Raw genomic sequence first — 25,576 nt, forward strand, 5'->3', positions numbered from 1 at the left:
CTTGCATTGGCTATAACTTCCATCCAATCTTTTGGATGATACACTGTTGCTGTTTTTTTCTTACGCTCAATAAGAGCGAAATCCCTATCGCAGGGCAAGAAGCTATGTCCGCTAATTAAATACTTTTGCTCCACAGTTGTAAAATATCTCATAGTGACCAGGTACTGATATAATGCAATGCTTTCTTCTTAAAGTGCCCTCTCCTCAATGGAGGTTGGCTACTACAATTTTAAACTCTTCTCTATCTTCAGCTGTTCTTATTAGCTGTTCAAAATTTAGCCCTGTCCATTGTCGGATGTTTCTGAGCCACGATAGTCTTTTCCTTCCTAGGCCTCTCTTTCCCTCGATTTTTCCTTTCACTATAAGTTGGGCATATTGGTACTTATTATTTCTCAGTATGTGGCCTAGGTATGATGTTTTTCTAACTTTTACTGTGTTAAAAAGTTCTCTTTCCTTGCCTATTCTATACAGCACTTCTTCGTTTGAGGTATGCGATGTCCATGAAATTTTGAGTATTCTCCGGTAGATCCACATTTCAAAGGCCTCCAATTTATTTACGGTTGATGTTTTAAGGGTCCACGTTTCAACTGCATATAGAAGAGTCGACCAGACGTAGCATTTTGATAAACGTAGTCGAATTTCGAGTTTTATTCGAGAATCACAAAGCAGTTTTTTTATTTTTTCGAAAGATTTTCTGGCCTGTTCTATTCTCGATCTTATTTCTAGATCAGGATTTAGGCTGCTATCGATCCAACATCCCAGGTACTTAAATCTATTGACCTGTTCTAAAATGTGCCCATTTATTGTGCAAGGTTGAGGTACGTTTTGATTTTTTCGGATTGACATCACTTTGGTTTTTTTAATGTTTATTTTCATACCAAATTGCTCACAGGTCGAGTTGGTCTTGTCGATGAGTCGTTGTAGACCTAAGTCGGAATCCGCAATTAACACTGTATCATCGGCGTATCTGATACTGTTGATATTTACGCCATTCACATTGACTCCATCCTTGGAATCCTCCAATGCTTCTTTAAATAGAAACTCGGAGTAAAGATTAAACAGCAGAGGCGACAGAACACATCCCTGTCTAACTCCCCTCCTAATTTCTACTTCTGCGGATGTGGAACCTTCGATCCTAACTCTGGCGTTTTGGTTCCAGTACAAGTTTTTTAAGAATTTGATGTCTTTTCCATCTAAACCGACTTCTTGCAAACGTTCTAATAGTACGTCGTGTCTTATTCTATCAAATGCTTTTTCGAAGTCTATAAAGCATATAAATATATCTTTCTGTTGGTCGTAGCATTTTTGGGCGAGAACTAGTAAACTGAACAGGGCTTCTCTCGTTCCCATGCCGGCTCTGAATCCAAACTGATCGTCTCCGATGATTGTTTCGCACTTTCTATGGATACGATTATGTACGATTTTTAGTAGGACTTTTACTGTATGACTCATAAGGCTTATCAGACGGAACTCATTGCAGTGTTGTGGGTTTGGCTTTTTTGGTAGTGGGATGAATATTGACTCCAGCCAATCTTGGGATATTTTGCCTGTATCATAAATGCGATTGAATAAAAGGACAAATATTTCGATATTTTCTTCGCTGATTAATTTTAACGTTTCTGGGTATATTCCGTCTGGACCTGGGCTTTAATTTGTTTTAAGATGATTAATTGCATTTATGATTTCAGATTTCAGAATTGTTGACCCTTCGTTGTTATTTTCCAATCTTGGTTCTTCTCGTATGTCGTGAAAAAGAATTTTAATATAGTTTTCCCATTCTTTCAGTTTATCTTCCGTTGATTTTAGCAGTTTGCCATCCGTGTTCAGCATGGTGTGAAAAGTCGTTCTCTTGGTAGTCGATGTAAACTACGCAATGTAAACTACGCGATGCAATGCTACGCCAATTATTATTTTGTCCTATACATCGGTCTGACCAGGCAATTTATTTTCTTTCTGTTTTTTTTTTTCTGTGGGCTTAAAGTTAGTGGTAATGTACTTCAGTAGGAAGGATGTTGTTTCAGTTGAACCTCTTTTTGCTACAATTTCATGCCACAGACACATAAAACCCTCGTTTGTACCCATATTGTGGATTGTTTGGTTATGACATGAATATTGACGTTGGTAGAATATGTTAGAATGTTTTAGCGTCGGACAAAACAGTACCTGCTGTATATCTGTACATAGAACAATAATATTGGGATTATTTTTAGCTAATTCTATATCCTCGTTTAAGGTATCATATGCTTGTTCTGCTTTTGCGTGGTGTAGCTTGCTTTCGATTTGAAGTCACTGCATTTCGCGATCAGATTTGGCACATACAAGCTCAACATAAAACTTATCGCATCGAGCGCAGGTGTCCGATCTAGGTGTGCCAAATCTCAAGTTGAATTCGGAATTAAATATGTATCGGTAGAGATTTTCACTGCAACGAAAAATGGGAAATTTTGCCTTCAAAAGTAGATACATTTTGTTTATAGATAGGTCTGGATGCAAAATAAGCTTTTGAGTGTTAAAGAGTGTATAAGGAATAGTGGCTCACTTCTTTTGGAAAATATTTATTGTGCTCTCTTACAGCTACTTTTACTTCATGTAGTATATTTTTATGTTTTCCTCTTTGATCAGACACTGTTTGATTAAACTTAATTTTTTCTTGCAATTTTTGGTTACGTCTGGGCGTAACTTTTAATATGGAACATAGAGTTTTTTGACATACACGTATATTTTCATACACGTTTCACATCTACTAAATCTATATATTGGCGTAACAACATTGTTTGTATATCGTAGCTAACACTGTAGAATTGTTTAAAAAGCAGTTGTTTTTACTTCAAGTTAATTTCGTCACACCCATATTTACAGCGACAAGTTCTAGCCTGCAACAAAAAACGCGTTGAAGCAAAACACAGTTGCCAACAAAATTTCAGTTTACTTATTTTTGTATTAAAATTTATTTTTTTATGGTTAATTAAAATTTAAAAGTTGCTTTCAATTAGGATTAAACACATTTTTATGCAAGCGTTTTAAAAATGTAAAGTTTGACACGCTCCAGTAGTGTTAACATATTTAAAAAAAAAGGACCTATATTAACCTCGTTAACCTAATTTATATATCTAAAGCTAGTTAGTTAATTAAACATCAGGAAATAGATACAATTTTTCGTACTTACGTTTACCTTTTCTGGAAACATTGCTTCCCAGTGTCTCGTAGCGTTTTTCTTTTTTTATTTAATTGTTTTACTGTGTCCACACATTAACATATGCTTCATCCCCCGTGTCTAATATTTCTAATGATGTTACAACCTTATTCGCCGCGGCTCGACTTGAATGCTCTCATAAACATGAAATGATGTGATTTTCTGCTAGCGATTGTATTCCAGTATAACAGAAATTATGATTATAACCTTATTCCGCTAATAACACCGATTCACAAATATTGAGAGTTACAACCTTATTCGGGGCGGGCATTCATTTATTATTAAGTTTTTCCATCTTTTCCGCACGAGTATGTAGTTGATTTGATGTTTGTGTTCTTTATGTGGACTAGTCCATGTTGATTGTTTTCTTAGAGTGTGTTTATAAAATATATTTGTTATCACTACATTGTTTTCACTCGCTAACTGTATGAGACGTTCTCCTCTGTTGTTTCCAATGCACAAGCCAAATGACCCGACAATATGTCTCAAATGTGGTTCATTTTCAATTTTCCGACCTTGGCGGTAAAATCTTCAATAATATATACTGGCTCCTTTTTTGGGATTTTCTTCAAGATGTTTTATATCTTGTTGACTTGAATGTACTTGAATGACTTTACTATTTACTTTTACTATTCATTTCTGTTACTTGTTTTGTTATCTCCAGGGTAATAGATCACCTTTGACTGTTTTTCCGGAATTCGGCAATCGAATTTGGTTATATCCTAAAATATCAATGTTTTTACCTACCTTACCTAATTGATACATGCTTCGAATATACCAAGTACTGATCGAATAAGAACGATTATTAAAACATCTAATGATTTGATTGTTAACATTTCCTTTTTTAATGACTTTTTTTAGCTAATTCATAAGCATCTTCAGTAGTTTTACTTTCTGACCCAACAAAGTGTACTCACTGATGTTTCTGTAAATCAACCATAATATAAAATATGTGTTTTTTTTTATTTTCAGGTAGTAACCGCTTTAGGGAAAACTTACCATCAAAAATGCTTTACTTGCGATAGATGTAAGCAAAGCTTCCCGTCAGGAGAAAAAGTTACGTACACCGGCAAAGAGGTGCTTTGTCCAAAATGTGTTCAAATACCTACCCAAAACGCCACTCCAAAAAGTAGTCCAACTACCAATAGTGCCAACGGTAAGTACTAGATTATTTAATTTAATTTAATTATACCTGTGTTTAATAATCCAGTTAATGTATTTATTATGCAAAAGTTTGGCTGTGTGTTTAAAATTAAATTTGCCGTAATTTTCAAATGGTACTGTTAAATTGATGGTCATTTTAAACAAAATCATTATGTTAATTTATTTCGGACTTTTTATAGAACAGTTAAGATAATGTTTATTATGTTAGTTGTTAAAACTTGCGTCAGGCATCCTTGTAGTTAACCTTTGATCACTCCGGTATGATATAATCCCAACACATGACCGTGAATCACTAATGTGGTAATACTTAAGTTCGCCAAACTGTTGAAAGTTATTTTTTTATTATATTCACCATACTATTACGTTAACACGTGATGCGACATTTGCATGTATCGAAAACTGCATAACTGTACGAAAAACGTATTTTCCGAATTTGTTTTTTATTAATATCATGAAGTATCATGAAAATAAAAAAGTAGAAACATAAAATTTACCGAACGGATCTCATTTTTGGGAATTATATTTATATACATCAGCAACTATTGCTCAATGATATTTTTTTTTCGACAATATATCAGATTTATTGTAGTAGATTTGATTGTTTAATTGAAATGATCCTTGATTGTCCGTTATTGTTCTCCAACTAACGTTCTTATGAGTAGAAATTTTTTGAACGACATGATAATAGTCCAATCTTCAGAGATTTGATCTAAAAACGGGACGAACAAGCAGGATTTTGCTCTGGATGTCAACTTTCGGTCTCCAGAAAAGATGCAAAGAAAGTTTTCCACTTCTACCCCCGGTCTTCTCCCTAAAACCAACCGTCGTAGGGGGAAAACGGAAAACATCGATTTCTCAAGAACCTGTACACCATAGAAAAAAATGTCTCACCTCTCTCACCGAACGAGAGAGAGGCCCGCCGGACCGGCGAATGCCTTGCGTCTCTCTCCCACTCAAACATGATCGGTCCGCTTCGCGCGCAGCACTAGAGAATTAGGCGCGTTGAATCGGTGCGTGCTTCCGTGCTTGTGTCTCTGTCTTTCTCGAGCGTTCTTGGCGTTCAAGACACATTACAGCAGAAATACTTCCTTTCATTTCATATTTCTCCTATCATCGTCCTATCCTCAACAAAATCACTCAAATAGAAATTAGTTAAGTTTAAGTTTACATGTACAATGTTTTAGTAAACAAAATATATTTCTATAGTTAAAATTTGTGCAATTCTTATTTTCATTCAATTCCTTGTTCCTATTGTGCAATTTAATAATATTCATATCAATAAATATTCTACCGAGAAAAAGACGTTGTCACGTAAAATCTTCGCCCGTAAAACCGACTTTACAGGCAACCGATTTTTTTTTTATTTTGTCGCAAATAAAGTTTCAATAAAGCTGTTAAATAAATAAACGTTTCGCGATTTTTTCCATTTTTTACGATTTTCGTGAGATCAATAAAATTGATCACTTCGTTTGAATATAAGGCCAAATATAACGATTTCGACCATATTTTGGGAAGTTCGAAACGGGAAATTAAAGCTGAATGTTTCTACTATAGATTACATATAGTCGCTTCATGTTCTCCGCTCGAGTATAGTCGGCGGGTTACAATAAAAAGCAGGACTTAAATGTTCTGCAGTTTTTGGGACCTATGAGATGACAGTGTGCGACAATCTCGCACCTCTAGTGCCGGAGGAATTAGACGATAATGACGGCAACGACGTTGATGATGTAGATGAGAATGTGGACGAATGAGCCAATTTTATACATTAAATAAAGACCGTTTTGCAATAAAAATTATAATGTCTGTGTTATTATGTGTTGTCATCAATATTATTATTACTGTAGTAGAAACCACAGTTAGAATGCAGTGTTGGTCTTACGGGCTTATGTCGGCACAGTGGTAGGTGTGTGGTAGTTTGGCGACAGACTGAGAAATCAGGACCGTACGCGCTTCGTTTCGAGCTACACAAAATAACCAACTCCTGCTCCGAAAACTAATTGAGACTGCTCCTAGACAAATCTAAACAGCACCTCCTGATCACAAGTATTACACTTGTGGTCATTCAGATAAAAGAAAGGAAACAAAACACAACAGTCTACTACTGAGACTACAATTGGTCGAATCTTCTCAACTACTGACCAATGACTACTTCTCGTACACAATCTCCAACTCACCCGTGTCGCTGGATATTACCCTCGGGAATGAGGGAAGGTAGTCTAGTCGCACTATCCATAGCTGTGATGGACCGGAGCATGTAAGGATCACGGTCTGTGGTCATATAGATCGTATATGGACACTAAGCTAGAGGGAAAATACCTTTTAAATAAATGCAAACAAATGGTTATTAAAGCTAAGAATCTGTAAATAAATGTTGATTAGTCTTATAACTAAGAATTTGTAAACAAAGAGTTAGTTATCTTAATGCTAAGAATCTGTAAATAAGGTGTTAATTAGTCTTAGAATTAAGAATCTGTAAGAGAAGGTCGTTAGTTATCACACCTAAGACTAATTAATGCAAAAAGCAAAAAAAAGTAAAACTTGAAAAAAAAAGTGAAAATTTTTATAAGTCTCAAAAATTTAGGAAAACAAGTGTTATTTCTAAATGTCAGAATTTGTTCAAAATGCGATATAAATGTTTGTCGTAGTGACTTCGGGACGAATCAACAAAGACATGTAACAAAATATCAATAAACAAATAGTTATTAACAATTTTCGAATAGAAAATTCCCTAAGTCGAAAAAGACCTGAAATGTGAAGAATAATCCTAAGTTATTTTTATATCGAAATATTTCAAAGTCCAAACAGTAAAATAAAAGGTGAGAAAAATAATACAAGTTATTTTATCCTGTAAAGAAATAAAATATTAGAAATATTTTCAAAGTCCTTACGAGAGAAAATAATGTTATTTTTGGTCTGAAAATATTTCAGAGTCCCTAAAATAAAATATCAAAAATCTGTGTCTGAAAGAGAAAATAATTTATAAATTTATCCTAAGTCAAATTAGTAAAATAAGAGAAAAGAAAAAATGTTATAAAAATTCAGCTAAGTCCCGCTCAGGGACTTAGTGAACCTGAAAGAGAAGTAATTTTTTACAAAATTCTACCAAGTCGAAATTCGACGAAAAATACCAATTAATAAATAGTAGCAATAATTCTAAGTTCGTTTAAGAACGTTTAACTGTGTTAATTGTTACTGTTAATAACTTTTAAAAATCATTTCAATATCAAAACATCATTTAAAATTCATATGTAAATATTAAATCTCAAAATATTTGCTTTCATTACACATTAAATACATATATCATAGCATATATATACAAACATTTCTACAGTACATTAAATCAAAAAACAACAGTACATATTATGTTAATATACAATAATACATATGTTAATATACAATATATGAACAAACACTGTTTGTGAGACACTGGGGAACTATCCGAAAGAGGGGGTTTCATATAAATGGCAGAAAACTAGGCAAAAATTTAAAGAAATAAATGGCTAGGGGAAAAGGAATCTGTCTTACTATTTTAAGACTACTATAGATGCAGGAATATTCAAAAGTCCCACTGGTTGGGCGACAAATTGTAACGAAGATATTTTGCCTACCACATACAGTATTATTATAGGGGGTTGAAAATTTGGGACAGAAATTATTGGGGTGGAGATAGGGCAAGCAAAACAAATCGAAACTTATGCGAACGGCGCTCAGGGTTTATTTGGAGAGCTGGAGTCGTGGATAAGTGAATGAAACAGGGGGATTAGATTGGGACAATTACAAAAATGAAACACAAGGGTACTTACATGAATCTCATGGACAAACAAAACAACAAGAAGGACCTCTAGCTATTTAAAATGGAACGGCGCTTCGAGGAAACTTCCTGCTGGATGAAAGAAAAGGTTCTTCCGTCCTAAAAAACACAAAATAGAGTTTACAAACTTTTTTTCTAAATAAATAAACAAAATGGTTTAGAGAAATAAATTAAACATTTATTGTTGTCTCACCACAAACAGTTAGAAATATAAATGGCACAAAAATACTATATTAATAGTTACAAAGATTTATACCAAAATAAGAAAGAAGAAAAACTTACTATGTCTTATTCTCATATATTAATAGTTACAAAAAAATATAAATACAATAACAAAGAGGAAAACTTGCTATGTCCTATCCGTTTTACAACATCCGTTTACAAGTGGGAGATACTACAAAACTTACAATAAATTGTTACTAGGATATATTCTGTGACAGAAATAAATCATTACAAATAAAAAAATATCTTTAAAAATGAAACTATTCATAAAGGTTAACCTTTTTCTAAAAAACAAAACAAACTAATGTCAAAAAAATAAAACTAAGTTAGCTGTCATATGTCAACATTAAATTTTGAAACAGAATAATATAACAGCTATGGTCACACCTTAAAATTTACAATATTAATTATTACAAATTAAATTGTTATGAAAGCAAATTATTATAAAAAATGTCTATCTTTGCTTTAAAAGTTCAAACAAAAAAAGTTACCTGAGTTTCACTAGATTACACTTTACATTTCTGGGGGTAGGAACTGGAATTCAAACTCTCTACTGTCACCTCGGGGGAACAAAAACGGGTCTAACCACCTTCTGTTGTCTCCGGGTGCTCTGTAGAGGGCTTCGAATATACTGTCGAGAGCTCCTCTACTTAAGTCCATTTTCGGGTTATGGACTTGGAAAATATTTATCTTCGGTGTCTTGCCTTGAAAAAGGCAAGATATTTCTTACATGACAATTTCTTCGTCGAAATGAAACACCAAGTTAAGTTGAAACAATTCTCAGCCACAGAGTATGGAAAATAAATGCAGGAAGCAGAGCCCCGAGAGCACTAAGCTCTCGGAGAGCCCGTGAGGGATTGACCTGGCTGACCTGAAAATCGCCAATATTTATATGTGCTGTTCGAGCGATAAATAGGGATTTCCAGGTCAAGAGCCAATGGAAAAATTCGAGGCGGGGCGATGCGCATCGAAATGCGTACTAGTCCACAGACTATCGCATTCGATGACACTACCACTCGAAGAAATTCATCTCCACTGTGAAAAATGTTCTGAAACGGCTTCTTAATTAGGACAACAATTTGAGGTTGAAATTGGCGGCACTAGACACAGACTTCGACTCGGCTTCTTAATTAAACTGGAACCATCGTGGTTATATTTCAAATTTGTTGTACACGCCGTTTTACAAATATCTCAGATCAGATATGGCAGACAACAAAAAACTGATTACTCTTACTTTAACAGACACATTACTTTGAGTATAATCACGTTTTCTCACAAATTTTGGCGGCTTCTCCAAAATACATACCAACGTCTGCCCACTCTCGTTACCCTTTTCAACCTAACTTTCGACCTTCGATCTATCTGTATTGCACCGACCGGCTACCAGTTTTGCGTCTCATCTCTCCACCGTTTCTTGCCATCAAACAATCCAAAATTATTGTTAAACCGCTATTTGAACTCGAATCATTCCCAGTTTAAAATCTTAAGACTAACGCATACAAATAAATTTAACCATATTTAAAGTCGCAGTTACAAACTAAAATTTGGATTTTTTTTTTTCATCACAATGTAGACAGAGAATTGAGGAATATTTATACTCGGGCCAGGGACGTACTAGAAAATTTTTAAACCTTAAATATTAAATAGTTTAAGGAATTTTCTGCATGCTACAATACTATGTCGTATCGGAACTAGTAACTATGTGGAATAATTCATATAGTTACCGGTTGTGATCTAACATTGCGCAATATTACACAATAAGGTGCAATGTTAGTCCGTACGCTCTTTGTGGGATCTTGTCTTGAAAAAGACGAGATCTGTTGTTTATTCTTGCAGGTGTGAAGAAATAAAACACAAACTGTGATAAAAAAAACTCAGCCACAGAGTCTTAAAAAAAATGCAGAGCCCTTAGAGCAAAGTGCTCTAGGAGCGCCCGTGAAGGGCTGACTTCGACTACTCGACTACTGACTCAGAGATCCGAAAATGTCCCATATTTAAAGATGTTTTAACTTTTATATGAGACTTTTGGATCTCTCGTCCAATAGAATTTAATAAAAAGTTCCAGAAGGAAGGGCGATGCGCATCAGGGTGCGTGTATGTTGCACCAGGATGACAACTACAGTCATGTACAAAGTACTTTTTATATTCACCAATTTTTACCGTAATATGCGCATTTCTATTTTTCATCTCATGTAGGATCGTTCATTTATGAGAGAACGGTTCACTTCACGAAAAACTGCTAAGGAACTTTTCTGTTCACAATTATCTCAGCTGTATTTTTTGTTTGAGATTTTTTTTCTACGGCCTACAGATTCTTGGTAAATCGATGTTTTCCGTCCCCCCCCCCCCCTACGAGGGGGAGTTTTAGGTAGTAGGGCCCGGGGGTAGGAGTGTCAAACTTTTTTGCATCTTTTTTGGGGTATCAAAATTGACATTCACAGCAAAATTCAGCTTGTTCGTTTAGAAGTTGAGTAGCATTTTCTTCTCTGTCGACTGTGTTACAAGCAAAAACAGGATACATGCTTTTGACATCAAACTTCGTTCCATTGTTTTAATGAGCGTCCACGTTTTCAATAGTGTTTAAAGGTGGTAAAAGATGGAAAAATCCAGTAAAATCCCCAAAAACACTTGAAAACCGTGTCTTTCGCATGTTTCAAGAAATCTTTATGGGATTCTCTGAATACGGGAAATACATCGTCTCGTGTTATTTTATAAAATTTTTGAAAACATGCTGTTTAATGATGTAGAAAGGTAAAAAAAGTTGGGTAAATCGAGTAACAACCTCCGAATAAGCCTCGAAAACCCGTCTTTGTTTTGTTTCTTGTGTCTTGAATGTTTTTTTTTTGGCGTTTAAAGGTGTTGCGCGTAATTTTTGAATATCCTAAAGGACTCAGTTCAAATTATACAGGGTGGTCCTTAAGTAATTGTACAAAGAGAAACCGTAGATTCTGCACTTTAAAATATTGCGATTTAAGCCAACTTGCTTTAATAAAATGTTGATATTAAGAAAGATACAGGGTGTTAAAGTGAAAATTTAAAATTTTATTTTTCGCTATAACTTTTACGTTTGTAAATATTTTTGGACAAAAATTTACAGTTGGATGCTTTTGAGTAGGATAAATTATAATTTTATACATACTTTAATGTAACTAATAGAGGGCGCCACATATGCCATATGTGTGGCATAAATTTGCACTTAACTTTTTTGCTCTTTAAGTTAACTCTATTTGTGGTAAAAAATATTAAAGATACATTATTTTTACAAAGAAAAGGTATACTTATTGGTAACCTGAAAATTCAACCGTTTTCGAGATAATCGCGTTTTATAAGTCAGCTGCATAATAATTCTTAGTTTGATATTTGTGCTGTAAAGCACTGAATACCTGTAGATAAGCATAATTCATAGTTTATTCTTATTAAAACAACTCAAAACTGATAATGTAACATCACAAAATGCTTTGTTATGGATGCTTTGTTATGGGTGCTAAATGTCTTATTGGAGAAAATATTCTTCATCTTTTCTTCTTTAGGTGCCGTGTCCGTATTCAGACGACATCATGTTTACAATTTCCCTTTTCTATCGCTTCTTATAAGTTTCTATAATGGCGTTGTATTACTTTTTTCTATTGTAAAATGCTGAAAACCCAAAATATGTGGTTTATGCACGATGGTCCACCACCACATTCTAGAGAGAAGGCAGTTAGAACATACTTAAATACAACTTTTCTGAACGTTGGATTGGTCGTGGTAGTCATATTCCTTGGCAATGTGGTGAGATATTGATATAATTATTTAATTCATAAAAAATCCGAAAATAATACTTATTATTCATTACGTAAATTGTTTACCCATTTTTATTAGGACAATTAGAAACTAAGGCATAGGTATTGAATAACACATATGTGTCTTGTTTCATAATACTTTTGCTACAAATCTAACCTTAAAGACTCAGCATTTTTACAAAAACATCAGCGTTGGCCTAATAACCGATATTGTTATAAATATAGTAAACACACAGGCAATTTAGTTCAGTATAATATTAGTTCGTTAGTAAATCATAATTGTCCATTTGTTCGAGAAGTAATTATAGTTACTCGTAAGCTGTAACGTAATCATATAAATAAGTAATGTCATCGATAGGCTATTCCGTGTGTATATAAGTAACCAATGAACAAGATACATCACAGTTTAATACATTATTTGACATCTGCGACAAATAAGATGTAGTTCCATAATATACCATAAGATTTGGATATGTATCCAAAAGAATAATATATTCATCCATTACACATTATAGCCACCACGTAGCCCAGAATTTAATCCGCTTGATTTTGGTGTATGGGGCGCATTAAAACAACGTGTCTATAAGAATCCCATAAACATTCGCAACCAACTATGTGAAGAAATAAATACTGCAGCAGTTTTTTTAGAACAAATGTTGCTATTTAATATGAAACGATCTTTTATGGAATATATTGACAAATGAATTAAAGAAAATGGTGGACATATCGAACACTTACTTTGACAAAAAGTTGTGTTATTTAGTTTAACTATTTCTTAATTTGGTTTGTAAATAAAATGTTTTGATTATGACTTTAATTTAACATAAAACATAAAATGTTTGATGTAAAATCCTATTATTCTGTTATTTTGTCAAATCCTATTATTAATTATCCTGCTGGTATATTTATTTTATTTAATATTTCGTTAACTATTAATTTTAGTTAAAGGTATTTTATACCAAAATTCAGAAGTATTAATGTTTTTCCCTATTTTTTCTTCTTTGGAGTAATTGCCTTAAATCAGAATTATGCAGCTGATTTGTAAAATGGGATTCTCTCGAAAACTGTTGAGTTTTGACGTTATTAACATGTATACCTTTTTTTTGTTAAAATATTGTATCTTTTATATTTTTTGTCCCACATACAGGTAACTTACAACATTTTATTAAAGCAATTTGGCTTAAATCGTAATATTTTAAAGTACAGAATCTACGGTTTCTCTTTGTACAATTACTTAAGGACCACCTTGTATATAGCCTATAGAAAAAACCAGTTTTTCGAGTTGTTGAAGGTGGCGCACATTACGGAAAAGTCTGTAGAAAATCAAAAATATATTATTTGATAAACTACACAAAATATAGAAAAATAGATCTGCAACCATCTTAAAAAAAAGTTATACGCTTTGTACACTCAACCTACCTAAGTTTTGTAAAAGCTTCATCTGTATGTGAATTTTTTACCAAAAAATTACGTTTTTTGGGATATGAGGAGGGGGTGGCTGGGTAAAATTGCGTTGTGTCTTATTTTATAATCATATAGAACGTAAAAAATGAAAAAAATTAAATTCTGGGAGTGATTTGTATTTCTATTTATAGTTTTAATTGCTTTCATCAGGTGTGTTGTATATCCTCTTTTTTCAATAAATTTTCTATTGGATGATCGTCAAATATTATTTTTATTCTTATAGGGTGTTTACCTTCAAACGCCATAACGTTCCGTCTTTTTTGTCGATATTTAACCGGTCTAGGTTAACTATATATCAATAAATCCTTGTATGTTAGTAAACAACAAAATTTCAAAAGTGCCGTAATTTTTGTATTGTGGAGGTGTATGATAAATTCTTCGGTTTTATGTGAAGGTGCAGAAAGGATGTTACATCGATAAACTCGCCAACGTGTTTCTAAACTAAGATTTTGATAAGTAGAAAGTGGTTTAATTAAGAAAAATACGATTATTGTTGTTTTAATACTTGCTCTAATCTGTTTCCCCGGTAACTGTGAACTTTGGCTCATATTTGATACATGTTTATATTGTATATTTCTATTTGTAACTAGATAGTTTTATCGTTAATCTACATACAAAAATGTCTATTATTCCAATTTTCACTAAAACTTTTTTGTTAATTTCGATTTCAAAACTTGTTCTCTACAAATCAAGGTATGCCATGAAAATCTATGTATTAAGGCAAAAGTGACAGTGCCTCATAATCGTATTACACAAAACTAAAACAATACAGAATCTATTTACAGAAAAAGAAAAGAAACGGAAGAAATTCACTACAGTAGGTACACTATAAATCCCGATGCACGTCATTATCTATGTCAGAGATCTAAGTTGACATTGTTGCCAAATTACAAAATAATTCTTTAGGCAGTTTATTGTTAGTTAACCAATCTTTTATTTCAGTATTGGTTGAAAGCATGTTTGGTGCTTTCTCTAACAACATGCTATGGTATGGAGAGTTATCCATTATAATTTGGGGATGGTTCAAACAAACTTTTTAATAGTTGATTTTCAAACCACGATAAAAAAAATTGCTTGATTTATTACCATTTAGAAGAAAATATAGCCTCTGCACCCTCAATGAAGCCATTTTCATTACCAACATGAAGAATAATGTATTTATAAAAAAAATATTTGAACACCTATGTTTACAATGTGATTGAATATATTACCATTTTCCATCAGTTTTTATAGATTTTACACTTCTTTTATTCACATCTTGCCATGAGCGACATATAGATCGATCCATTCTGAAAAATCTAAGTTTCATCTACACTCATGGACAAAAATATCGAATATTTTGGAATTTTCTAATTTTTGTTTTTTCAAAATAAATTCTGGTTAATCAAGTCATTTATTGTAAAATAGAGATTATTTTAACAATGTTTAATGATAATTTTAAGTTTTTACGCGGAGAAAATTGCAAAAAAAATAAATGCTTAATATTAGGTAAATAAGGTTATTTTATTCTAAACTTAAATGCTAATTAAAACTGCCTAAACAAGTCTTTTTAACTGAAAGAATTGCATGATCAGTAACGAATATTCCCCCTCTAGCTCTTATTACTGCTTGCAACTTTCTCGGCATGCTTGAAAGTAAATTTTGTACATATCCTTTCGAAATTGCATTCCATTCATCCTGTACAGTAAGCCGAAGCTGCTCTATCGTATTTGGAACGAGATTTCTTTGTTGTATGCGGCGTTTGAGGTGAGCCCACATGTACTCTATTGGATTTAAATCCGGGCTAAACGGTGGCCCATTAAGATAATTACGCACTATGGCAGCGGCATAAGGTTGAGCATTATCGTGCATTAACATGAATCTTTCATATCCAATGTAACCAACATATGACAAAACATGATCTTGCAGGATGTTTTAAACGTAAGAGTCACCAGTCATCCGTCCAACCACTTCCTCGAGTGCGGTGCGTCCCTCCCAACTAATACCTTCCCAAAGAATTATGCCACCACCTCCAAAACTAACGATCTAAGCGAGATTGCAGCTGGCGAATCGTTCTCCAACTCTTCTGTAGACGTGGTTTTGACCATCTGGCTTACATAATAGGATTCTGGTCTCATCAGTGAGAAGAACATTTTTCCAATTGTCGATATTTTACTGAATATGTGGTCTTGCAAATTCTAAACGACGAGCTTTATGATTTTGAAGAAGTCGTGGAACTTTGGAGGGGCGTCTGGGTTTTAAGTTTGCTTCTTTTAATCTTTGTCTAACTGTTTCTGAACTCACATTAACTAGTCTAACATTTAATAGCTCATTTCTGAGGTGCATCGATGTCAATGAACGATATCGTGTAGAATTAAAAACCAAAAAACGGTCATCAATTGCGGTTGTGAACGTCCTTGACCAGGTCTTCGTACAAAATTTCCTGTTTCGCGGTACCTTTTTAAAGTATTCGAAACTGTAGATTGACTTCTCCTGAGACGTCGTGCGATATCTTTTTGTGCATATCCTTCCTTGTACATAGTTACAGTCTGTGCTCCTTGAGCTTCATCGCAGTATCGAATTGGTGGCATACTTGTTTTAAACTTAGTTAAATTAAAGCAATATTTAATTAAACTTAATAAATTAAAGGAAAAATAACCGAATTCGAATAATTTTTCCTTTACGTGAAAAAGGTTTTTTATGATAAAATGTACGAATGACACTAAACGCTGAATAAACGTCAAAATAAACGTCCAAATATTTCAAACCAGTTGAATACATCAGCCTACTATATGAGTATCATCAGTAATCTAAAATTATTTTGAAATAATAGTGACTACAAAAAAATTGGAAAATTCCAAAATATTCGATATTTTTGTCCATGAGTGTATAAAAATAAGCTTGTATAGTTCCATTTAGTCTATGACTTTTCCATCAGTCCTCGCCTTGGATTACCTTTTAGCAATTGAAAACCAATATCTTTCAGTACAATCATGAGTGACATACGACAACCACTAAACAGTTCTTTTTTTTTTAATTGAATCCATAAAGAGGTCAAAGTCACATGTTCTTCAGAAAAGAATTAAATTTGATTTAATATATTACTCGTAATGTATGAAATAATAATAAATTACTAAATATTATTACTATCAAACTAGAGTATTAGTAGTATTAAACACAATATAAATACAAAATAATATAAAATGAATAACATATGATATAAACAACACGGCAAAACATTTGTGGGTGGTTTTAATTATTGAAATCTATTTCTAGTAAATATAATCAGTTGCCCAAATATTTTGGTTTAAATGACTAATTGTTTATTTTTAAATATTTGTAATTCAAATTAATTTCTGTATAAATATGTAAATTTTAAAATTATGGCATCAGATAACTAAATATTAATTTTCCGAAAGAATATAGTAATAATTTTTTAATAATCATTATTGACATTTATATTAATCTAGAAGTCAATTTGATTGTTTAGTATAATGAGATTACATACAGGGTGACAATTTCAAACATTTTCCCAAAATTAATGTCTTCATTCTCGTAAATAAAAAAGGAAAGGTTAATTTTGTTTTCCAATATTTTTATCCCTCAAGGTTCAACGCCTAGTAAGGCTATGCAAGAAATAGATACGTTATAGATTTGGTGGCAAAGTTTTCAGAAATGTGTTTGTTGATAAATAATAGAAGAAATAATCGGCGAGTATAAAAAGAAGATGGAATACCACCTAGGAATTTTTCGTCAACGTTTTCTTCCTCTAGACTCTAGACTGACTCAAGACTAAGGAGTTCAGTCTATCCCAGAGTTTGCAAGTTGCTCATTTGTTCTTCAAATCATTGAAATTTATATGTTATTTGGATCACTTGCTTTCGTTTTGCCTGTACCCTAAGCCGGGACCTTTACAGGGTGCTACCAGTCTCAAACAGGCTCAGTTGAGCCTGTTTTTTTTATAGAGGTGGTATTTCTCTATACCTCCTTTTCCGGGTTTCCAAGTTGCAACGATAATTATATATTTTTTTAAGTTAGGATGATAATTATAATTTTTTAAATATAATATAATACATATTTATATTTACAGAGTGTGCTGGCTGCAAGGAAGAATTGAAAGAGGGCCAAGCTTTGGTGGCTTTAGATCAGCAATGGCATATTTGGTGTTTCAAATGCACCACTTGTGGTACCGTACTACATGGAGAGTATATGGGTAGAAATGGAGTTCCATATTGCGAAAAGGATTATCAGAAACAATTTGGTGTCAAATGTGCTTACTGCAATAGATTCATTAGTGGGAAAGTTTTGCAGGTTTGTATAAAGAAAGTTATACAATAGTATTTTGCAACAAAAATTTTATTTAATTCTTCTGTATCTTTATCGTACTGTATTATGCTGAAACGATGTTTTATTTCATCTGATAGCTGTTTCTTTAAAAGGATAAAAAAGAAGTCGATATACATGAAGCAGATTGATAGTTTTCCTCTTTTCCTTTTGTGAACAGAGTATGTCTGAAATTATGTATGTCAAAATATACGTGCTATTTGTTAAACAATACAACAAACGGAGTAGTAAAGACTGCGAGAGGCGGTTCCCCAGTAGGAAGACGATCAGTGGGAAGACTACGAATACGTTGGAACAACATCTTACTGGAGACACATTGAAAACAGAAACAAAAAAAACCAAAAAGGTGAAATTCCCTACGAATCATTAACAACAGTTATTTTACAATTTGAATATAGTTATGAGAGATTTCATCTTAAAGATTGGCAAAGAAAAACAGCGAGAATTAATGAGTAATTATAGATAATAAATTAACGAGGTAAACATAATGAGTAATTTTAAATAAGTGATTTATGCACTGTTACTTGATGATGGAAGTTCATTTTACCTAAAAATAAAACACTGAAAACTTTTATTTTCTACACTTTCACAAAATGTATTACAATTTATTTTACAGCTGTTTCGGTAAAGTGCCTTTCTCAATTTATGTATTTTTACATACATCTATATAGTATAGTCGTTAACTGAATAAGTTGAAGAGGGGAGAGCTGTTTTGTCTCAATTGGTCATTCAGAATTATATTTGTATTTTTAATTTATTAATTTCCATAGATTCTGATAAAGATAGCTTAATTGTCACGTGCTGGTAGGCACTATATGGAAAAGAAGAAGAATTGACAGTTAGCATTGTTTCTGTGTCACCACCGCTTTGATTTGACATCTCACGTCACATTCAGCCTAATAGCCACGAATATGCGATATAGTGCTGTTTTGGCAATACCGCCAACTTTGTTTTTCTCATCGTACTCGTTTACCCCCTCCCCTATCCAACAAACCCTCATACGCCCAGATCGAGCCAATAGAACTATAGATATGACGTAATGCCCTTTTGGCATGCTCCGATGCGCACGGCACATACTGCGTTCTACCCCATTTTTCATCCCCTTTCCAATGATACGTCACACGTCATCCTACGTTAAGCCGTTTGGTATTTACGACCGGGAATTGCGATTTTAAGGGATGCGATTTAGGGGATGAGTCAGTAACCGTGTACTATATCTACTAGTGAATGACAATGGAGTGTTGAGAAGACGATACAACTTCTAACTTTATAGAATATACCAGGAACCTGATATCGTAAAACATATTAGACGTCTGAGGTGGATAGGACATGTAATGCGGATGGAACAAAATGATCCAGCTAGAAAACAATCCTTGATAGACCCTTTGGTCAGAGAAGAAGAGGAAGACCGAGAACAAGGTTCCTTGATAACATCGATGAAGACATGAGAAATATGGGAATACGTGCTTGGTGGAGGAAGGCGATGGATAGGGACGACTGGAGAAAATTTCTTGAGGAGGCTAGGACCCACGCAGGGTTGTAAAGCCAGAATGATGAAAATGATGGGAAACTTATAATAATTATGTGAATGAGCTGTTTAATGGTGACAAAATTACAGTACAACAACCAAACCATCCATTGCAGAGTGGAAATGAGAAGTGAGATACATTTAATGAAAGATGAGAAAGCACCGGGATCTGCTAATTTTCACTTAGAATATCTTAAATTGTTTGACGATGGAGGAATCAGATGGTTAACAAGAATATTGAATTGTGTTCTGAGACAGGTACCATATTAACTTTTATAGTATTACCAAAAAGGACTATTTCAAAACAGTTCACTGACTATCCCATTATTAGTTTGATGAGCCATTCGCTTAAACTATTTCTAAAGTTAATACACCTGCGAATATACAAAAATGTGAAAACACTGTGGAAAGAACACAATCTAGATTTATTGTTGGACCACTCCATTTTATGATCCACTTCAATGGATATGACCGAAGAACTTTAAAATTCTAGACTAGAGTAAGCAGTACTAGAGAGACACTGATTGGGTTTAATTTCATCTAACCTAACTGTAACTAGTAATAATTAAATAAGAATCGTATTTCCGAATTGTTTTCTTAATGTAACAGTGTGCCTATTGGATAAAAATTATAAAACATTTTTTTAGGCTGGAGATAATCATCACTTCCATCCAACTTGCGCTCGTTGTACGAAATGTGGAGATCCATTCGGTGACGGGGAAGAGATGTATCTTCAAGGTGGAGCAATTTGGCATCCTCGTTGCGGACCTGGTCCAACTGAAAACGGAGAAATTCTTAATGGTACTGGCGAAGCCAACGGTAACTGCACCGACACCGATATGTCAATTAAAGATTACGACCGGCACAGTACGTCAGGCGCTAGCGAGTTGCAGGTAAGTCGGCGAGTTGATTGATTACGATCTAAGGGTTTGCAGGTGTAGAACACCAACACTAATATTGTAATTTGAATCTAAACTTCTTATTTTTGTTGAATGTTAAATTTTTAAGGTTATTGTTGTACGGTTTTGTGATCTACAGTTACCTATGCGTTTAAGTGAAGACGTAGATATACATTCAGGATTTAAAATATTGCCAGCTTGCTTCTGGTAGTGCTGGAAGTTTTCATCAACCTTTATTATTTTGAATGAAACACATTGTATATTATTATATTTTTATATTTCGTGTAGAACTTTGTACATATTTTGTATAAGCACGATTGTCATGACAAAAAGTATACGTAGACAAACTTTTATTACTGCTAGGAGTGTCTCTGTATTATTGTTTGCTTATTGATGTTGAGATAAATTTATTTAAAGTCTTTCTTTATTTATCTTAGATAAGTCATTATAGCTACTAAAAAACGCATTGTTATTATTTCAATGAACTTAGTTTGACGTTATTGCTTATTTACAAGTATTTTCTTACATACAATGAGGTCCTAGAGTAACAGATAATTTCATTTTATACAATATTATGAATACAAATATGGAAAATTCTGAAACAGGTCAATTTTTATATATGAAAATACACTTTCCCAATGACATTATTCAAATGTATCTTGAACTCCCTAGGGGTAGTAGTTACCCCTGAAAAAATTTCGGGGATAGTCAAGGAAAAAAGGATTTTATTTCATTCCATCAAAAAGCGATCGAGTCGAATATCTTTCACGATTGACTCGTCTATTAGTGGTTTTGTTGTCAAAAAAGTAACATCGGATCTTTTTGTTTTTTTTTTGCAAAATAATAGTGTCACAGAACGAATTTAAGTTTATTAACAATAATTAAAACAATTTAGTCAAAATCATGTGCTCAAAATGATCACCGTTCATCTCTTGACAGAAAAATTAGACGGTGTTGAAAATCTTCGATAACTTTTGCAACATCTCTGCGGTGATTTCATTAATTTCTTGAATTATGCGGTACTTTAAATCATCAATATTGGTTGGTTTTATCATTGTTTTTAAATAGTCCCACAAGAAATAGTCCCATAAGAAAGAGTCAGATCGTAAGGACGGGGACCATTCAATTTCGTCACGTCTACCAATCCATCGATGCGGAAAAGTTTGATCAAGAAATGTTCGCACAGTCTGTCCCAAACCTTTCTTTCAGTGCGTCACTAATTTTGACGTCATATAGGATTTTAAGAATGTCGAGAATTATTGCATGACATTTTAGTTAAATTTGACAGTTGCAGGATCGTAATCTCTCTTTTTCTAATTGAAAATAATTTATTAATTTTAATATTAGTCTTTGTTCTTTCTCGATTTATCTCGGCATATTTAAAATATTTTTATGACAATAAATACAAAATTAAATTTTCACGTATGGTCCAATTATTCTATTATTTAATATGCCAGCCCAAGCGTTCACTTTCTCAGAATACTGAGTGTGACCTTCCCTCATCCAGTACGGATTTTAGGTACTCCAATATCGACAATTTTGTTTGTTGACCGTTCCATGTAGGGTAAATGTTGCCTCATCCGAGAAAATAATATTTTCGGGAAACATCGGATTGCGTTAAATCCTACAAGGAAAAGTAGAAGGAAAACGTGGACCAGGAAGGCGAAGGATTTCCTGGCTGAAATATCTACGTAAGTGGTTCAACGCAACAACCAAAAATCTTGTCAGAGAGACAAGATTGCCATGATGGACCCCAACACCCGAAACGGATAGGCACTACAAGAAGAAGGATTCCGTTAGCATCTATTCGTAATTACTTCACAAAATTGTAATCTACGATCTGGATCATCTTCATTTAGTTCCTGCAGTAGTTGAATTTTATACGAATGGTATTTATTGTTTTTCAAAATTCTCAATACATATTCTCAATGATATATCAATCAATAATGTCTTTTTATTTCCCATTAAAAAAAATACAATTTTCTCTTTTAGTGACATTTGTTCTCCTTGGCACATGCCATCAGGAGGGTTGGCAAACTAATATTATTCCCTAATTAATATACAAAAAATTACAAAGGCTCATTACATCTAACAAGTTCATTAAAATTAATAAAAAATAAATTAAGTAAATATTCATATAAATGTAAGTAATAAACTAAATGTGTATATCCTACTAAGTAGCACTTCGCCCTAGACTAAACAGTAATAACAAAGTATAACATTAAGGTATATATTGCATTTAAAATTATTGAATGTGTCCCTTAGAGGGGGTGAAAGCTGTTGATATAATAATAATAATAACAAGATAGTCAAGATAGACAGATAAAAAGATAATAGCTATTCGCAAACAAATTATTAATACTAATTTTAATATTTTAATACTATTGATATAACACCATGCTAATAGATTTAATAATTAAATAGGCTCACTAACTCATACCTATACGCCCATGCTTCCCTACAATAACCTGCTAACTCAGCCTTTCCCTGTCTCATCATTGTAACTACTTCCACTCTACTAAGTTCATGTCTACCCAACCACTTTAACCTAATATGTCTCAACACCGAACATTTTCCCAAAAATTGTATCACATCTTCCCTTTCCTTCGTATTACACATTGAGCAAAACCTTCTTTCATCATTTCTGCCAGGTCGATCATTCAAATATAGAACTCCACATCTTAATTTGAAGAGCCATCGAATGTCCCCAAAATTTTCCATTTCCAGTAGATAATGCATGTTTACTCCTTCTTCTCGCAGTTCTTTGTAGTGTCCACAAAAATTTGATTCGAGTGCCCTATTTTCAGCCTGACGCTGTATCTCCTCCTTCTTTTTTTCTATCATATTCTCAATCATACTAGGCCAGCTTTCTCTCCATTCCCATTCACACCTTACCTCAATTCCAAATTTGTCTCCCATGCTCATCCAATCTTTCCACCAGCCACACCTTGCTCTTATCATTTCTTTCAAAAGAAATTTTGGCAACCTATCACTCGAATATCCTAGTATTTTTTTAACATATTTTTGATGTAAATTCATTGTATATAGGCTGACTCTAGCAATACCTGTCTCTAAATCTAACATAAAGTTAGGACAATACCTTGGACAAGAGAACATTTTTTTTATATAAAATCTTCTGATTATTTCCACCTCATCGTACTCAAAAAGACCCCATACCTGAGACCCATAAGTCAAAATTGATCTTATCACCGACTCATACACTGTTACTTTAGCCAAAAAGGGTATATCAGCCTTAGACACTAACCTACTCCAAGCCGTGTGAATCGCTACTTTTGCCAAACTCTGGCGCTTTTTTAGATGAGCTTTAAACGACAACTTGGGTGTTAGTATCATTCCCAAATAATTATAGTTATTCACTACCTCTAATACTCGATCATTCAGCTTCCAAGATTCCCTGATCACACCACCTCCTCTTCTGAATACAAGAATTTTGAATTTATCTAAATTGATTTTTAGATTCCACATCCTACAGTATTTTTCCAGTTCAATAATCATCCGCTGTAGCACCTTCGGATTGATTGCCATCAAAACCAAATCATCTGCATATAATAAAAGTCTTATGATTAAACCATTTATCTCCAAACCGCCTCCCAATGCGTCATGCAGGTCATTCACAAAAAGCGCAAACAGTAATGGACTTAAAAGACATCCCTGTCTCACTCCTACATTACAGTCAAACCATTCAGATAGACCTTCCCTTGACCAGACTGCCGATTTTGTACTTGCGAACATACTTTTTAACAAATTCAGCACTTTAGTAGATAATCCTAAGCGACTCAACTTGTAAAAAAGGGCCCATCGATCAACTGTATCAAAGGCAGCACTAAAGTCCACAAAACATGTATAAACATTTTTTACTCCCCGTGCATGTTGGATGTTTACTATACTCGTAAGATTAAAAATGTTGTCTATAGTTGAATAGCCAGTTCTATATCCTGCCTGAAACTCATTTAAAATGTTATTATTTTGTACCCACGAGGTAAGTCTGGTTAAAGTCAATGCCGCAATGAGTTTGGTTACTGCATTTAAGAAGCTAATACCTCGATAACTTTCTGCACTTTCCATATTTCCTTTCTTATAAAGAGGAAAAATTATTGCATCATAAAATCCCCGAGGAAAGTTTGGTTTGACGAAAAAATTATTAGCAAGCCCAAGTACAAACACTTTTCCGTTTTCTGGAAGAAACTTGTAGAACTCAGCAGCAATTCTATCCACTCCTGGTGCTTTATTTGGTTTTAAAGAATCCAATGCTATTTGAAGTTCTTCCATACTAAACGGCCGGTCTAAATGTTCATTGAGGATAAACGGTTCTGCATACAACACAGGATCTGCTGTTATCTCCGTATTCAAATGTCTTGCAAAATGTTGCAGTAAACTATTTAAGTTAACACCTTCCCCAATGGCCGAACTTCCAAACTTATACAGTCCAACAGCCTTCCAAAATTCTTTTGAATTTTTAGTATTTCTTAAACCCAATGCAGCATTCTTATAAAATTCTTTCTTTTTAAAGTCACAAAGGTGTTTGTATTCCTGTTTAACATTCCTGTATATGTTTGTTGCATAAGTTGAGCTAATTTTTCTAGATACTCTGAGATATGACATTACTTGCTTCCTCTTTCTTGCGCACTCACCATCAAACCATTGCTGGCTTTGTTTACACTCCTCCTTTGCCTTAAAAAGCTTACATTCTCCCTTGTGTGCTGACTTTTTTATACATTGCTGTAGTAACTCTAAAGTTGTCTCCGGTTGATCAGTCCACTCATTCACCCTATTAATTTCACAAGACATTCTTTCTTTATATTTTTCCGAATCAGTTTGGGTCCAAGTAATTTTAGGAAGCAGTGGCAAAACTTTACTCGTTGATCCCCGACCGTCATTATCGAAGGTCAGCTCCACTATTAGAGGCATATGGTCAGAATAATATTCACAACCTATAAAAAAATTATCTACTAAATTTAACATCGGTCTTGATACACATGCAAAATCTATGACAGAACTGCCTAACGGCCCTAAGAATGTGTACTCCCCCTCTATATCGCCTTTTGTTCTACCATTCAAAATAACCAAATTAAAGTCGTCACATAGTCCAATTATCTTTTTCCCATGATGATTAATCAACTTATCTTTAGAAACTCTCCTTTCACTCAGGCTTGTCCTTCTGTATACCCC

The 25,576-nt window shown here is 33.6% G+C and overlaps 1 protein-coding gene across 4 annotated transcripts in view; it reads left to right on the forward strand.

Annotated features, from left to right (window-relative positions):
* Unc-115a (actin binding LIM protein Uncoordinated 115a) overlaps positions 1–25,576 on the forward strand; it is a 97,978-nt gene that overhangs the window by 27,450 nt on the left and 44,952 nt on the right. For all 4 annotated transcript variants that reach the window (XM_072538065.1, XM_072538066.1, XM_072538067.1 and 1 more), the window contains exons 3-5: positions 4,166–4,349; positions 17,706–17,926; positions 20,135–20,380. In XM_072538065.1, coding sequence (XP_072394166.1) covers positions 4,166–4,349; positions 17,706–17,926; positions 20,135–20,380 — 651 coding nt within the window. The remainder of the gene's footprint in view (positions 1–4,165; positions 4,350–17,705; positions 17,927–20,134; positions 20,381–25,576) is intronic.

This window comes from Diabrotica undecimpunctata, chromosome 7, assembly GCF_040954645.1.
Source record: "Diabrotica undecimpunctata isolate CICGRU chromosome 7, icDiaUnde3, whole genome shotgun sequence".
Lineage (NCBI taxonomy): Eukaryota > Metazoa > Arthropoda > Insecta > Coleoptera > Chrysomelidae > Diabrotica > Diabrotica undecimpunctata.